The sequence below is a fragment of the Phaethon lepturus genome, unplaced genomic scaffold, assembly GCF_000687285.1.
Source record: "Phaethon lepturus isolate BGI_N335 unplaced genomic scaffold, ASM68728v1 scaffold12824, whole genome shotgun sequence".
Lineage (NCBI taxonomy): Eukaryota > Metazoa > Chordata > Aves > Phaethontiformes > Phaethontidae > Phaethon > Phaethon lepturus.
Window position 1 is genome coordinate 33,891 of NW_010535539.1, and position 17,310 is coordinate 51,200.

General features: G+C 38.5%; 1 protein-coding gene across 1 annotated transcript in view; it reads right to left on the reverse strand.

Moving 5' to 3' along the window:
* The window catches only part of LOC104619839 (DENN domain-containing protein 1B-like), a gene marked incomplete at its 5' end in the record, with an annotated part of 81,809 nt that overhangs the window by 33,700 nt on the left and 30,799 nt on the right, over positions 1-17,310 (reverse strand). The window contains one exon of the mRNA XM_010285865.1: positions 9,580-9,623. Coding sequence (XP_010284167.1) covers positions 9,580-9,623 — 44 coding nt within the window. The remainder of the gene's footprint in view (positions 1-9,579; positions 9,624-17,310) is intronic.

Genomic DNA, 17,310 nt, shown 5'->3' on the forward strand with positions numbered 1-17,310 from the left:
TCCTCCATAAATTCTAGCATTTCACCAGAGACTTCAAACTACGCATAGTGCTAATTATAAAAGAAACAAACAAAAAAAAGCAAATGCAGTTTTGACAGAAGTAGCCAAGGCAGAAGACCCACAACAGGCAGCAACCAGGAAACCAGAAAGAAAAGTCAGTGGCAAGAAAAGAAGATCATTTTTGAGACAGAAGGGGAAAAACAAGCTAAATGAATTTATAAATTAAATAATGGTTTCTATCCGCACATGGCCCCATGTTGTCTTTTCAATACAGGTGATCAGAGGTTACCAGACTTTTGGATGTACAACCAGCAAACATTTTTGACAACTACTGAAGCTCTTTCAAGTCTCCTCTTAGTGTCATCAGTAAAAAGTCTGGATTTTTCCATTAAAAAATGTTTTTGTAGGCTGACAGGTAAAAAAAACCAAAGAAACCAAAACCTCCACCTTGTTTGAAATACCACTTTACACTTTCCGACTCCCTCAGTTTTCTAACCATTACTCTTTCACCTGGGCATATTCCAGAAGCAGAAGCAAGCAAGCAAACGTTATGACTACAACAGTCAAATTTGGAACAGCAGCCTGAGCGCAACATGTGAAATTGCTCCTTTTTCTGAACAAAATCTTAAGTATAAATAAGAATAACTGCATTAGTTACCTAAAAGACAAGTCCTTAAACAGAGAGTGTCTGTAACGAGTAGAATGTCATTCCTTGCCTAGAAAGCTTCGGCTCAACAATTGGTCTGCCCAGTAAATAGCCGGTACTGATGTATACAGAAAGGTCAGCACCAGATCTGCAAATATGCAAGAATCGGCCTGCTCAAGCTGGGGAGTGAAACAGTGTCTTATAATGCCAGGTGATACTCTTCCAGAATCGAACTTTCCACTGATTTTTTCATAAAATGACCATCATGGCGTATGCTATATGAAATCCTGATTTGCTGCCAACTCAGAAACTTAAAAGTAGTTAATAAATGAAGTATCACATAAGTTAATTAACAACTTGGGTGCCACACCGAGAGAAAATATCTGCAGTAGAGTGACTTATGCAGATAAATAAGGTGAGACGCTCCAAAAGGTAAGCCCTTGACTGGGCTCACCCAACTCTAAATGCACAGTCCTATGGGGGAGCATCCCGACTCGCACGCCTGGGTCAGGAGTAGGGGAAGTCAGGGAACCACCTTACGTTGTAAAGGGTAGTGAAACCGATTCCATGTGTGGGCTGAGTTTCTTGAGCTAGAAGAATCTATAGCTAAAAGAAAAGGAACTGAGAAAGGAAATCAGCTTCTGAAGAACCTACTAGGATTATGATTTCATAATTACAATTATTTGTGATATTTTTATAAAGGAAACAGTTATTTCTTGTTTTACAGGCAGCACAGGTCAATTTCTCAGCCTTACCATAACATAGCTGAACAGGAATCACTTGTAGCAATAGTTTTTCAGTACTAAATTCAGATATTATCAACAGTGTTGAAAAATGGGAGAGAGACGAAACAACCCCAAGACCAAAGAGGGACAGGGAAGAAGCAAGCAAGCATAATTTTAAAGCACTAACATATCCCTTGCGTTACCAAATGCAGACAGATGAGTATCACAAAAAATAAAACACAACAGACATACAATTAGATGTACTACTTCCCAAGGAGATACACAATGTACATTCACTTTGCCTATGGGTGAGCCTGTCCAGACCTTCCACCTCCCTGCTACAGCATCGTTGCTAGAGATTACGCTGCAACAATTTCAGGTTGGTGTTTCTGCATGTGAGTATCCATCAGCCACTTCAGCACAAATCAATCAGCTTGGCTTAGACCTCCGATATAGCTGTTCAAGGTTGGCTTAAGCTAAGAGGACAGCAGGCAGCTTCCACCAGCAAGCCAGGCAGCACAAGCAGCTACAGCCGGGAAGATTTTTCAGCTGCTTCACTTTGATCCAGAAGAATGAAACTGCCCATGCTTCAGGGAAGACACTCACAAATCTAACCAAAATATACACCACACTTAGTGAAAATTAATAAACACCCTGTTCCTACAGCAGGATTTCTCTATAAATTGAAAGAGGTCTTCCCTCTTCCTGACTTTAGCCTAAAATTCAAGAACTGATGTACTGAGTCTGCACTGGCCCAGTATGCTTTCTGTAATATTGGCCAGCAGTACCTAGTAAAGGACAAAGGACAGAAATAAACATGCACTGTAACCTCAGAGAAAGCTTATTTCTCAGATGTGGATCTATTGTTACTGATTATACTTTTATTAATGATTGCAGACAGGAACTGACTCACACAAAAACCAGAAACTCAATGCCTCTGCTTAGGGAAGAAGCAAATAGAGTCTATCAGCCAAGTAGTTCACAATGCCTTGAAAACTTATTCAGAAGTAATGAGTACCAGAAATAATTATATTCTGACGGATTAAAGTATTTCCCTTCCCAATGACCTGCCTGAAGCTGCTTTACCTTCACTTACTGGTCATCCAAGATCCCAAACCATGTAGTCTGGACCCTTCCAGCTGCAGCCCACCAAGACCTTTGCCTTGCTCTTGCTGCTGGCAAAGTCCTCTGCTGCTCCAGTTCCTGATGTCAGTCCCATCAAGTCTCATCCTTTGGCACCAGAGTCCCCTGGTTCCTTGATTTCATCATACTTGGATTATGACATTTGATCCCAGACCACAAGTGATATGTAAAAGAAAGTTATTTTATATAACAAAATATAAACAAATTATTTGAAGTGACACTTCAAATACCTGTAGCAGTAACAGTGAACCAATGTGCCTCAAATGCTCTCCCAGTTCTGCAGAAAACTATCAAGAAAGGCAGAGCAAGAGCCAAGAACCAAACACAGGGTTCAGGAATATTATATACAACACCAAACATAAAAAGAGACTGAGCTAGTTAGGATATTCCTCAAAGAGCAGCAGTTAGCTTGAGACACAAGAGCAACGCTGAAAATAAAAGAGAGGCAACATATCAAAGACTAAAGTGGATGGACGGTACTAAGTAAGTAGATGAGAAAGCAAAAGGTAGCACGGAATGAGGAATTAGGTGACATTAGACTGGAATATTCTGAGGGCAGTTGAGGTCAATCAACAACGACATCACACATGACAATTTGGCAGTCATTCTGAAAGACATTCCAAATTATTGTCATCACTGCTTCAGCCATCAGTTAATTTTTTCTTCTTTGGTTTGGCACATCGCTGAAGGCTGTAGAAATAAGCCAAATCACTAACAGTTATTTTCAATAGGCTGATACAGAATATCTGAAGGACAGTCAAATATTAATACTGTACTTATTTGAGCAAACAGAGAAAAGAACATTTCTACAAAATGTAGTCCCCCAATATCACAGCTGTATGATAAAAAAAATGGCTAACATATGCATACAGTCTATTAAAATGCACATAATTTATTTGACTCAAAATGAAAACATGTCTAACAAGTAATTCCATTCATCTGGCCCTTTTTCACCCAGCCTTAAGATATACAAATGCATGCCTTTTCACCAGAACACAGCAGCTGGGAATGAAAAGAAAAGCATTCAAATGATCATTTTCACATCATATTCCATCGTCTTTTCACCAGCTTCTCCCCAGTCTTTCTTTGAGTGCCATTCTGTTACGAGTGAGCTGCTTTTTAGATCAATTCATATTTCCATAATCCACACTGCTGTTTCTCCTTCTCCTCCCCAGGGTGGACTAACCCCTGCATCCAGAACTATGGCTTACAACTGTCATTAAGACCTATAACAATAACAAGATAACAAAAGAGCTGGTAGAGACGAGGCTAGCCAGTACCATATGCTGATCAAGTTCAACATTTTTAACTTAAAAGCCCTATGAAACAAAACTGCCACAATCCTGAAAACAAGGATACTCGATGTTGCCACCTGTCCTCAACATTTCAAGAAAGTTCCAAGTTTTCAGTATTGGGCTTTTACAATTTTAAAAATAAAAGTCTCAAAAATAAAGATTTACTCTGTCTCTGTTGGGATGAATAAAAAAAAAATTGAGACTGCATCTTAGAATATTTGCATCTCGAATGATGCAAGGGTCTCGGTGATCCTGGGTGTTCCCAGAATGTCTAGGTGGGCAGTAATTTCGGAGAATGTTTGTCAGGACCGGACAGACCTTTTCTGTCCACGGAGTACAGTTAGCAACTATAAATGCACCTTAGTGTTTTTCTGCCGATCATCTATCAGCTGTGATTTGCGTAGACAGAAAGCATTGCTGCCTTACACACACAGTATTCGTCAATAAAAACAACATTTATTTCAAACACAAAGTGCCAGGAAATCACAGGAAACTACCTTAACCTCATAAAGCTTCCTTGCAATACAAAGTTGCCATCATCTCAGCTGGGTTGTTTTCCTCAAAGTTACACAGGGATTCAAGTTCCAAAATATCCTTCAACTAAATGATAATGTGTAACATTTAGGTAAAAATACTTTTGAAAATTGGTAATCTCATTAGACTGATTCCTTCTTTCTCATACCAATGTATCCAAATACTAATCGAGCTTGTTAATATACAAGCAACAAAATCCCAAAACCCTTTTTAAGATTTACTGATAAAAATCAAAAACACCAAAGCAAGCACCTATCTAGTTAGCATAAACATTTGAAACATGTATTTAATGCCTCATCAGAATAAAAGAACAAAGCCATCAAATGCAGAAAGCCAGTGAGATGGATCCCCTAACAGCATGCCTGCAGCCTTGAAAAGAGTGTAAACAGCCTCGTACCTCCTGGGTTCCTGCTGCTCTCTTAGGAGAGCACAGAGGAACACAAAATTGTCACAACTGGCTTCCACACATTACTTTGACCAAGACAACAGGCTTCGGCTTGCTTCCTGAGATTTATTTTTTCTAATAAAACTTGTGCTGTTATTTAAGTCTTTAAAAAAGGAATATAATCTCTTTCATATTGACCTCATTTATGTAATTGCTGCCACGATCCATGCAATTAAGTATTCCATCCTGCAAGAAACTGAGCGCTTTGACTCCAATCAGACATTTATTTAAGCCAGGCTTAACTTCCAATAGTTAATACATACACTGAAAGTAAAGTGTGCGATTAGTGCTTTGCTGAAGGAAGGCTAACCTGTTAGTACTGCACGGGATGTATCCTTTAAACAACTGATGTTTATGCACATGCATGTGTATCTATATATTTTTATATATACCAATATTTTCACATGAATCTGATACTTATATGCATATCATCAGGCTTTAGTAGCTGGGTCACTACAGGATAAGGAGTAAGGTTTATTGCTCACAATTCAGTGGTGACTTTTCCATAATGTGATACATTAAAAATAAAAACCAGATGTTATGATATAAAATATGAGATAATAACACAAAGGCTCTTACAGTAACTTCACAGAAAACAGAAGAGAGTCCTCACGTGGGATGCCATATCCCTTTCTGGCTACTCATCTGAAGGGTTTGGGAAAAGCCTGACACGAAAAAGCAGATTTACTCTGCTTGTTTTAGAAAGCAGAGGGCAAGAGAAGATAGGATGAAATCTGCAACACAAGTAACGCTCTAATGCCGAGCCTCAATTCTTTTTCAACACACACCTTCAGTCAACAACCCCTTGTCCCATTTCATACGACTGAAGTGGCTTCTGGTAAGATTGTCTCCTGCCATATCAGCTATTTGTATCATCTTTCTGGGAGATGTTTTTCATCAGCAGAGAAGTGGCAGACTAAAAAAAGAAATTATTATGTGATTAGAAGGGAGAAGAATAAGAACTATTCAATGGATCAGTTTTTCTATACACCATACACTCTGGTGCCAAATGCAGATGGAAATCATTTTAGGCCAATAAGCAGTCAGATTAAAAAGCAACTGAATTCTTACACGGCTAAAAATAATATCCAAAACAGCTGTAATTACTAACTTTGTTAGAAATGTTAGACTTCACGTGCTTCAAAGGCTAAGACAACACAGAAAGCAGCCGTGCCTCTGGCAGAACCGCTAACACCTGCTGGTGCTATCGGCACTGTGCTCTAGTCCTTCCTTGTGCCAACGCTACTCCTCTTCCCAGGAATCTTCCCATTCCATGAAGTTACTGGGAGCTTGAGTGGTTTTATTTCCAGAACAGCTACGAATAGAGGCATACTGGAGGCATCTGGACACATCTGACATCAACAAGGCTTTGCCACTGACTCCACTGCCGTGAAGAGACAGCCAGCATCAGCAGATCTCAGTTCTGCTGGGTGACATTAATTTCTGCAGAGATACACATTTTCTTTTTCAACAGTTATGAAGGGTTTCATTTTGGAAGCAAAAGGTGTTGTTTTTATTCGGGTTGTTTCTCTAAAGCACTTAAAAAATACTTTATTTTTAAAAACTACTGGATTTATTTTCCAGATATCGTAGCATTATTATCTTCTCTGTATAGATTTCCGTTTGAAAATAAGCTTGCAAGGCTGAAATTAAACTCTAGTCTAACCAGTCTGAATAAACAAAATAGCAATTTCAAGATTAAAAACATATGCATCTTTTATCATAAAAATTTCATTGAGCACAAGGGGAGTTTTGAACATACTACAAGACAGAGCCTGTATGCACATACATTCAAAATATATTTTAAGTAAAAACAAATTCCATTAAATGGCTACAACCCATTCTTCATTCAAGTGTGAGCTCGTGAGGATAACCACAGAAGAGCTATATATGCTCAAATCAGAAATCTTTGCATTTTTTTCTACAGTGCTGAGATTATTCAGAACGTTTTCAACATTGTCAAACTCATGTTTATAGCATTAATGCCAGTACAACAGTAAATTGTAACTTGATGATGTCTCAAATAGATTAGTTCTTTCAGCTTTTGGTGTACTTTTTAATAAAGATTTTCTTTGAAATGGTAGTGTGGTTCTTTGTACTTGGAATTCTCCCGGGCATGAGTTCATTGTTTAACTGATAGTTTTGAGAGTCACTAAGAAGTGAATTACTGCCACCATCAAAAAAAACCCCAACAAACAAAAAAAACCCACCACCAAAACCAATTTTCTGAAATACTCCTGGCAAACAAAAGTATTTCTCATTTCCTGCCTTGAAGCATTACTTTTTTTTCCTTTCTCCATTCTGTGTTTTTCCCTTTTCCGTCTTATTCTGACATCTGAAGAATTACCAGATAGAAAATAAGTGGTGTCCCTGCAGTCTTAGCAGAGAAGGAAATCAACAATGAATCTTGCAAATTCTTTTGTGGTACCAAAACTGCGCCTTAATATTTCCTTTATTTAATGGACTGTGCATGATGAGTAAGTGGTTATGACAAATCACTAAATTTTTCTTTTTCCTGATCATCTGTAGTTTCTACATCCTATCCAAAACAGATGGGATGTTTTGCAAAACAAGATTTTGGAAAGGTTTTTTTTTTTCATTTTTAAATGAAAAATAAAGAGACCAAAAGAAGACTTTTATGCCCCGAATAAAAGAAAACAACAGGCCACAAGAATAAGAGAGAGGATTAGGGATGAGTAAGCATTGTAAAGTTCAGGCATACTGAGAGGACGAATGTGAGAAAGAGGAGGAATATATCAAAATGGCTTAGACAAGTTTTCTTTGCATTATGAAAGCAACAAAAAGGTGACATGATAAACCGTAGAAAAATTCAGGAAGAGAGGAAAATATTTTGCCCACTGTTATCACATCACTGTGCAAACAGACAGCCCTTAGATTTTAGGAAAGATGATTCTTTGGGATACAGCCAAAAACCAGCTCACACATTTTACATTTAAAATAGAAATGACTGGAAAAAAGGATGAAGAATATTCCTTTTTGGGTTTTTTTCCCCTTCCTCCTTCCCCCACCCCCACCCCCCCCTTTTAATTTAATCAGTAGACATTCGGGTCTCCGATCCAAACCTATCAAGTTCAACACGCACACACACATGCGCACAGAAGGCTTCTGCTGATTTCACTTGACTCTTGGCTCAGGGGGCTGCTATAGAAGCTGCTACATATTCTGTTCAAATCCAGTGGTTCTAACAGGAAAATCTCCCTTGCAAGGATGAAGATTAAAACATACTGTTTTCCAGGAACACAAGCAATCCACCTGAAACATTAGATTGCCTACGCTGCTGAGACACAATGTGCAGGCGTAGGTTTGTCAGAGCTCAAAGGCAGAGAGCTGCTGAGGACTCTGGTTTTTATAGATTATGTATGTCTACTGCATCTTTGTATGATTCCCCTTCAGTCTTTAGTGGGCTTCATCTTCTAATCATTTTTCTACACCAGCTGTTCTTTGAATAACCTTCGACTTACTGAATAAGCTCCCATTTTTCTTCATACATCTTTGTTTTCTTTTTTAAGATCAAGTCTTTTGTAGAGAAAAGAAAAAGAAAAAGCAAACTAGAAAAAAAAGAATTTAAGTGACAATGAAGATGATCATTCTGCAGCCAGGAAAATTACCAAAACTTGCTGGATGTCTAGCTAAGAACATGTAACAGCACACTTTGCTCATGCACCATTTATCACTGTCTTATAAGCTGCACATGTTTCTGAATGATGCTATTCCCTAAGCAGACATCCTACCTTCTATGTTGGTATATTTATTCCTTTCATCATGAATCACCTTATAGCTGTCTTTATAGAATCTTGTATTATTGATTTTTTTTTTTAAATCAACAATTTGTCAAGATCTACTGTACAAAAATATTTCCAGATGATCCATTGTGGTGATATTACCAATGAAGAATATGTTTGACTCAGTATCAGTATAAAAAGAAGAGCAAAGAGAGACATTGAGTCAGAGATATTTATTCTATTCAGTGGTTTTACGTATTTTTGTTATGAAATTGAGAAAATTTTGATGGAAGAAACTGATCTAAAAGTTCTGAAATAACAAGATTTAATAGTTTCATTACATTTTAATATTAATATCTTTAATAAAATAGTCTGGGGAGGGGGGAAAACACACTAATTAATAGCTTTGCTATCACTACAAACAGTGAAATAATCCATCAGTCCTGTATCTATAAACTTTCCTTTGAGGACTAATTATAGATAGAAACTAGGATTTTCATGCTTTCAAAATCAGTAAGTTTAGACCACTGTCTCTTATGAGGGTCCAAGGATTTTTTTTTTCCCCAAGCAAATAAGTAGCCTATCTCTAAAATATTACTAAATAAATATACATAGTTTCGCATTGTAAAGGATGAGAGCAACAGGGCGCACAGGTTCTGACATTAAAAGGACATACATGGGCAACTCTTTGACTTTGTTGTTCTGGTGGTTTTTGTTAATACAATTTATAACATCGTTTGGTAAAGTTTTGTTGATAAATTTTCCACATTTTCAATTCAACAACAGATAAAAACCCAACACTTCCAATAGCAACAACTTATAAAATACTCCATATGAAAAATAAGATGATACAGAGAATCAGTATGATATACAGTGCTCTACAACTGCTATTACATATTCCTGTCACAAAGGCATTCTAATCACTAAGCCACCAGTTGGGTGAAGACTTCCTCCCACTATCATTAGCATCTGCCTCTCCACAGCTGAATAGGAGAGCTTTTTTATTATTATTCTAACATAAAAAAAAGTTCAATCTCATGTTTCCAACCTGGTCTCCAAAGTCCGCCGGGAACTTCCACAGTACCACTGGATCTGTAAATAATTGACAGACAGCATTAATCAGAGGCAAAGGAACAGAGTACTACAGTCAGAGTACATTAATATTAAAGAGAGGGTCAGCTTAGCGTCAAGCTTTGAGGCAAGTGCAAAAATGCATCTAAAAAACTAAGGAAGATACTGGATTATTAAAAAGACTTATTTCATATTTATGAAACTCTATGTTTGTTGTTTTACATACAGTAGCAGGTTATAAGATACTGAACTATTTTCATATTCGGCTCTTTCTTTTTAACCTTTGAGTACTTCATTTTTAAGCACGTGCTCAATTTTCACATTTTATTGTAATTAAGAAATAAAGTAATATAAAACTTCTTTTCATTGAAGGAAAAAAAAAGATGCAAAATGATAAGAAGAGGAAAAGAAAACAAAGGTCTCTATGAGGTCTAGAGAAGTGCCATTGTGATTTTAAAGATAGTACTGATGTAACAAGCACTCTCAAGGACGAGTTTAGAGGAGCTAGCACATTTGAGTGTTTTCTGTTCAGAGCCAAGTTTTCATTAACCTGTTATAAACTGTTAATTATCAAAATAATTGGTATTATTCAGGATATATATTAGTCTACAATTAATGTTATTTCGAAAGCGTCTAACACAATGACCTGAACAATAACCCTTCAACAAAACCCGAGTTATTCTTTTCATCCCCCCAAAGCTCTTAATCTCCTGCGATACAAAACCTTCCCGAGGTGCTACCGGTAAACGGTTATCACAAACACTCGTGAAGCTTCACAGCACTTCTGTGCAACAGATGAGCTGCAGCATTTGTCCATGTGCTAAAAGTGAAATACCCGTCTTCCTGCAAGGGAGACCCAGGTCGATGCCAAAGCCGGGACTAGAGGGAGAGCTCTGCAATTTCCACTCGTGCCCCAGCCAACGCCAGGCAGATCCTCCCGCCGCTGATGGCGTGGCCGACGACAGCTCTGGGTGCCAAAGGGCAGTAAAATGAATGGAGAAACCCACCGGTAAGCGCCGGGGGACGCTGCCTGATGAGAAGCGCAACCTCTTGGCTTCCTCGGGAGCCGCTGGGAGTCCTGTATTCTGAGGAGCCAAGGTCTGGGAAACATATTCGCATTTCCACTTCAGTCTCTAATGCTACCACGGTCTGATAAATCAGAAACTTCCTTCTTATTGCTACATTTTACACCAGAACTCAGAGGATCCTCTGCTTTTGGCAACGTAGAGAGGTTTCTACTCTTCTTCATCCTCCCACATAAGTTTGCTGCTGCAAATTGAAGCTTTAAGGGAAGAGAAATGCCATTGATGGTATTTTCATTTGCAGCTGCTCATTTCAAATCCTACTGTACAACATGCAGCTGTTGCGTTTGCCACTGGCCCACTCACAAGGAGCTGGAGACTGAAGCCAGTATGCCTCCTTCACCCCGGGCCAGATGTGAAACCAACAGCGCAACATGTATGTTGAACGTGGTGCAAAATTCTCAATCAACTCAATCTAATTTAGACCTAATTTTCATCTAATTCAAAGCTAATTGATATTTTAGATCAAAACATGGCCACTTGACTCTTCTTATTGGACAAGCGCATTTTTGCTCCTGAGAACACCTGGGGGAGGTTCTGCAGCTATTATTTATGAAAATATGTATGTATTTTGCTCAAGGAATCTTCCTCCATGTAATATGGGGAGCAGGTACTTTTGAAGGCAGACATGAAACAAGAGATAAGATGCTACGTTTATAAAAATGTGACAGCAAATAAATACAGTTACTTAAAACAGAGACTTTTTCCCTCATCTATTTCATGTGTAGTTAAATCACAAACATCTGTGTAATGACTAGATACAAGAGGAGTTTGAATATTTCAGTGCCTCTAATGTAAGGGATCTCTTATTTTTGTTCCAACCATGAAAAAGAAAGTAATCATATATTAACAATTTATCTCTGATAAATTCAGGGAAGAGCAAGCATGGTAACATATCAAATACTCAACGTTAAGTAATTCATAAATTACTTGCTAAAAACCATTGGAAATTGTGCAGAATCCAAAAAATACCTTTAAAGAGCTTGCAAATCTAAGGCCACGTGCCCACAAACATTTCATAAATTTCTCTGCACACCAGCAATCCCACTGCACTCCCACTACCAGCTCTTTGTCAGCGATCACGCACCAGCACCTCTCTCCTGCTGGTGCAGACTCTTCCACAGCTACACACTGAACCGGATGAAGGAACTGACCAAGATCAAACCAACTGTCCGGAATTTATCAGGTCAGCGTCAACTAGATCAGTTCCCCAAAACCCTTGGGTTTGTGTCAGAAAAGAAGGAAGAAAAACCAGGGAACGGGGAGTTGTGGTGAGAAGAAAGCAGGACTGCCTCACCCGGCAGCAATCCAGCCTTAAGCATTTGCTAGACCTCGTAAAATACAAGCTGGTTACTGGCTGCGTCTAGTTCCGCTCCCTATCACTCGTTCCTTGTTCAGAACTTCCCAAGTCTTGTTGTACCATTCATAGTTGCTTCTATTGCAAAACTTGAGAGTTCCTGCCCGTAAATAGGCGCGCAGGCCGCTCTGCGGTGAGGCAGGCCGACGGAGCATCGCCGGGGAGGAGCCAACTTGGCAAGCTCGCCTCTTCCTAGCAATGAAACCGGGCAGATTTTTTTGGCAGATGTGAAATCCAGTTACATGAGAAACATTTGGTATATTAAATGCTTTAGCAACAGAGTAACAAAATCCCAGGGTTTTTTTTTATACTTTGTAAAACGTTTAAGGTATAAACTAAATGGGAAAGAAATGTTCTTAGTGGAAGTAGAACCACCGGGCTTCAAAAAAGGAAGCAGATAGCAATAACAAAGCCTCCAAGCACCATTTTAAAAGGTCACAGTTAGGAGCAAAGCATAACCTCAGAATTAAGCAAAACTTAGCTCTAAGGTAATTGGGGTCACAAAATGGGCAATATCTTCACATCCTGGTGATGTGCCAATGGAGCTGAACGACATTTCACAGGAGCACCCCTGACCTAACGGGAGCAAGATCAGCAGCTCCAACAACTTCTTTTGGTGCTCTGGTATGCTAACCGTTTGCTAGCTTGACGTCATATTATTAGGGCTCTCTCGTACTGCTTTGGTCTCATTTGAAATAATAAAAACAACTCTAAAGTAAATCCCAGTTCGCTGAACTGCAGGTATATTTTCATATCATGAAAGGATATTTATATCATGAGAGGATAATTAAATTCATGTGATCTAAACAGGGAGAATAATGCTCTTAACGCTCCTTTGTGAAAACAAAAAAGAGCCAACATTTAAAAAAAATATTCCTAACCCCATTCAAGACAAACATTCAGTGCTACATTCAGCAAAAATTATATGCCTCCAAGACTTGTCCAACTGCTTTGAGCTGGGTTTTGCCGTTGTTATTACTGGCTTTTAACTGGTTATTTTAGTAGGTACTTGCCATACATTTATTAAGTAAGAAAATCTGATGTGACTTGTGCTTCAAAAACAAAGATTACTATACTCTTTCTATGCCTTCACTCTGTGAAACCAAACCCTAACACCTATAAAAAGCCTTGGGATTTTATGATAATTAGCCGAGTTGGGGATTGGGCTTTTTTCAAAAGATTATGTTTGCTTCTGCTTTTGGAACTAGGCTCAGGCAGCATCTGACACATCTTTGTGGCAACTTCTGACAAGTGCTGCAAAGGAAGAAACAAAAGGGTACTGATTTAGAAATAAAAAGAGAAAGTATAATCCGATTCTGCAACTTTATGCACTTTATCTTCAGATTTACAAAGACTGAATTTTCTTTTCCCTGAGGATTACTTTCCAGATACCCCATCTGATCTGGCAATGTTAGGTCAATTTTATGCTGATTTTATGGGTGAGAGGATGAGAATCACTCAGAAATAGCTGTTGCTGTAGCCAGCTGAGGAACTACCAAGTTTCTCCTTGTTTTCTTTTTCTAACAGACTTTTTGGGACAAACGCTTTGTGCCAATTCTAAGTACACGTAGTAGTAAGAGGAAACTGTCATGTGCGTACATAAAACAGTTTGTGCATTGCACGTATAACCATCACTTCTTCCTATGCCTACTGCATCAAGGATAGACATTTCTAACAAAAGTACCTCTTAGCACATGCCAGTAATGCTTGAGAATTCCTTCGCTAAATATCCTACAGCGCTGAGAAGTACATCTCCAGGTGTGAATTTCCCACCGCCGTGCGGCTGCAGCTCATGCACACATTGCTAGACATAACTTGCAACATTTGACTTATTTGACTACTTTTGCATCGTTTGTGATCATGTAAGTCTGTCTATACGTATTTTAAAAGAAAGTTTTTTATTATAAGGTTCAGAAAGAACCAGTTAAGCCTCTGAGGACAACAATTAGAAGCAGATGCAACTCTTGGTACAAGTCAGAAGAGAGACGAGCATGGAAAGGTTTGTTGAAGGACCAAAACTTGATATAGGGAGAAAAGTGTGTCACATGCAATGCTTAAACACAAAAGTAATCAAAATGTTGCAATCTAGAACTGCTCCACAATAAAAATGCAGGCAAGCATGGTACATACTAAGAAAAGAGGAAAACGTGCATATCCTCAAGGTAATTCCTCTCCAAAAATCTATTCCCACAGAGGTAACTTCATAAAGCATGTCATCTGTATTTTTAGGAAAACCTCTTCTAACACATTTTAACTTCTGCAACAAATCTACGAAAATACAAAAGTACTATTTCTCACGACAGAGTAGATTAGAGAAGTAGTGCATTCGGAACTATGAAAAAAATGAAAAGAAAGCGTTCTGAGTGGTAACTTTCCCAAAAATTTAGTAGTTAAATATACTCTAAAAATACTCTTCACAATCATTAAGCTTGCAGATTATAAATGTCACCCAAAAATACAACAGGATAAGCTAATTAGCACACATTCAATTTGGTAATGGAACAGAAATTGCAAACACATGCTGAGAAACATCATCTCAGGTAATTCTCTTGATAGCAACAGAGAAACATTTCAGACAGAAAAAAACAGCTAAGGTAAAATGAAACACATTAATTAAGTAGTCCAATATTCTGCCTGGGGAGGAGGAATGTTCATCCCTATGGGTTTAATGGAGCAGGAGAGGCAAAAACACTGCCAAGCAGAGTTGGTCATGTCTTGGGACAGAGGAATGGACCAGATGACTGCTCAGTATCCCTCCAGCTGTATTTTCTCTGATGCTGTAAAGATATTCATCGGAAAAAAGCTGTCAGTGCAGAGGGGAAAAAAGAGACTGGGGCCAGGAGTTATGGGGGTGGGGAAGAAATGCAGTGAGGAAAAGGAAGTCGGCAAAGCAAAGCTTATTGCAGACAGTTCTTCTTTCTTGTCTGGAAAAAAAAAAAAGAAGTTCCAGATTGTTTTTCTTACATGAACACGAGAATGCAATTAATAAAGCGGGAATTATATATCATTATCTCAGGGAACAGCTTTCTAAACACACATTTAAGCAGCAAGCAGAATTGATTTTGTTCGAATAAGTAGTTTTCAGCAATAAAAAATTAGTTCTCTAAACCAAGTTTCTAAGACTGCTATCATTCAAAGGCAAAAATCTGCTACATACTTAAAATAATTTGACAGAAACCCGCAACAGTATATATAAGTAATTATAGTGATGCTTTTCCATCAATATAGTACTTTACTACTACACCAGTGATTCAGAAACAAAATAAGAGATGAACCGTAACATGCAACCGAAGCGTTTTCACAGATGAAATCGTCTGATGAAAAAAACAGCATTCACATAAAAGATTACTTCTTGCAAAAAAAAAAAAGACTTCTGTATATCATATTAAAATCCGCTCATTAACAGTTTCATACATGAAGTGCCAGAGGTGCAGTAGGAACGGGAGGCACTGCTGTCAGGAAGATCTGAGTGCAACAGTGGTCTTCAGCTCCCAGGTTTGGGGGATCAAAGTGGAGCACCCGCCAGCAGCTGGAGGAAGAGCAAGGTGCTGCGGAAAAGGGGGAAGAAGGGAGTCACAGTATTTTCCAAGCATCAGTAATGAAAAGAAAGAACAAGGACAAAATGCACTGAAGCAACTTCATAAAAAAAAAAAAGTGAAACTAAGGAACACTCGCAAACTTCTCTGGCACTTAAAACCTGTCAGATTAAAGACAGTATGCAAATGAGGGTGCCACTGTAGAAAATACTTGGAAGTACACTTTTATGCAAATCGTGTAGTCCACGTATTTTTTTGTGCATCACAGGAATACTGAAAGAAACATCTTCAGGACCATTAAGTCTGTTCTTACTGTAACTATTCCACAGGAAGCTTATTGCAGAGTGCAACCACACTCGCAGTCTTTGCAAAATGGCAGAAGAAAACATATTTACAAAATTGTATCAAACCTTAATAATCCAGCACCTTCAACTTCTTTGCTCGCACTTTACCCGCTAATGTGCCTTCCTAAATTGTCGCCACAGTTTCAAACAGTTGCTACTTCAGCAAATAGCAAATGAACACAAGGCAAAAATAACGCTGCACTAAACAGGTATGTTCCCCTGGAAAGCCGATTACTTCCAGCCGAAGACTGGTAACATTGAGTGCTTCACCATCAACAATTTTAAGAGTTAAATGCCGACACTTTCCAACCACGTCAGCTACAGAAAAATGTTAACAAGTTTCAGGAATTACATTGGCCGGCATTTCCTGCTATATATTAATACACAAATTTTTCTAGGTCTCTAGGTAACCACACGGTAACCTCAGCTGAACATTTGTGCATGGTGCTGAACGTGGACTCGCCTTTCAAAATAAGCCACAGCATGGCCACAACGCAGGAGCCCTGTGTCTCCTGTCTCCTTTCCCCTCCCCACACCAGCAGCCTTGTCTTCAGCTGATTGCAAAGCTTACGCCCTATTTTGAAAATTTGTTTAGACAGTGAAGGTAGCTGACTCTCTCACTAACATCGAAGGAAGTATCTGGAATGTGTGGCTTTTGACATTTTTCCTTTCAATTTTTCTCATAAAAAATAAAGTGTGAACTAAATGACAACAGTAGCAAACAACATACACAACAATACTGCCCTTTAAGAAAGGGAAAATGGAAAATAACTCTTTAGCAGCCTGCCTCAGTTACGGTCACAGTAGCTGTCGCCTGTAAATCTTTGTGGTTGCAGAATTGCAAATCAGAAATGTGATTTTTATATCATTGCCTTTTCAGTCAGGTTCAGAAACATAATCACAAAGACTGACTCCTCACAGTTAAAATGTCTTCCTCCCACGACAAAGCTTTTCCTAAGGAAACTGCTTTTAACTGCTGGGCAGGCTTTCAAGTAAGCTGAAAACTGTATCATAGTTTAAACTCATTTCTGTAAGACTTATGCTTGGAAAATGCCCCAAATTACAACTAACCCAGATTACTCATGTACTTACCAAGTGGCCCAGAATTTAATTGAATCTTTTCACAGACATGTAACTTACGAAATGGTTTCAGGGTATCAGTGCTCTCACTATTTGTGGAAATTCAGAATTTTGTTTCTAATACATAGGAAAATAAAGAAACAATCCACAACTGTAAGAGTCTCTCAGTCTTTAAACAAAAACCACACACAGCACATTTTTCTCTACTCCACACAAACACCACTCACATTTGAAGTGAGTGTGTCCAACTCAGTCACTACTCACAGCATTACAACGTCACGGCAACTCCTCAGCTTCTACATGCAGGTC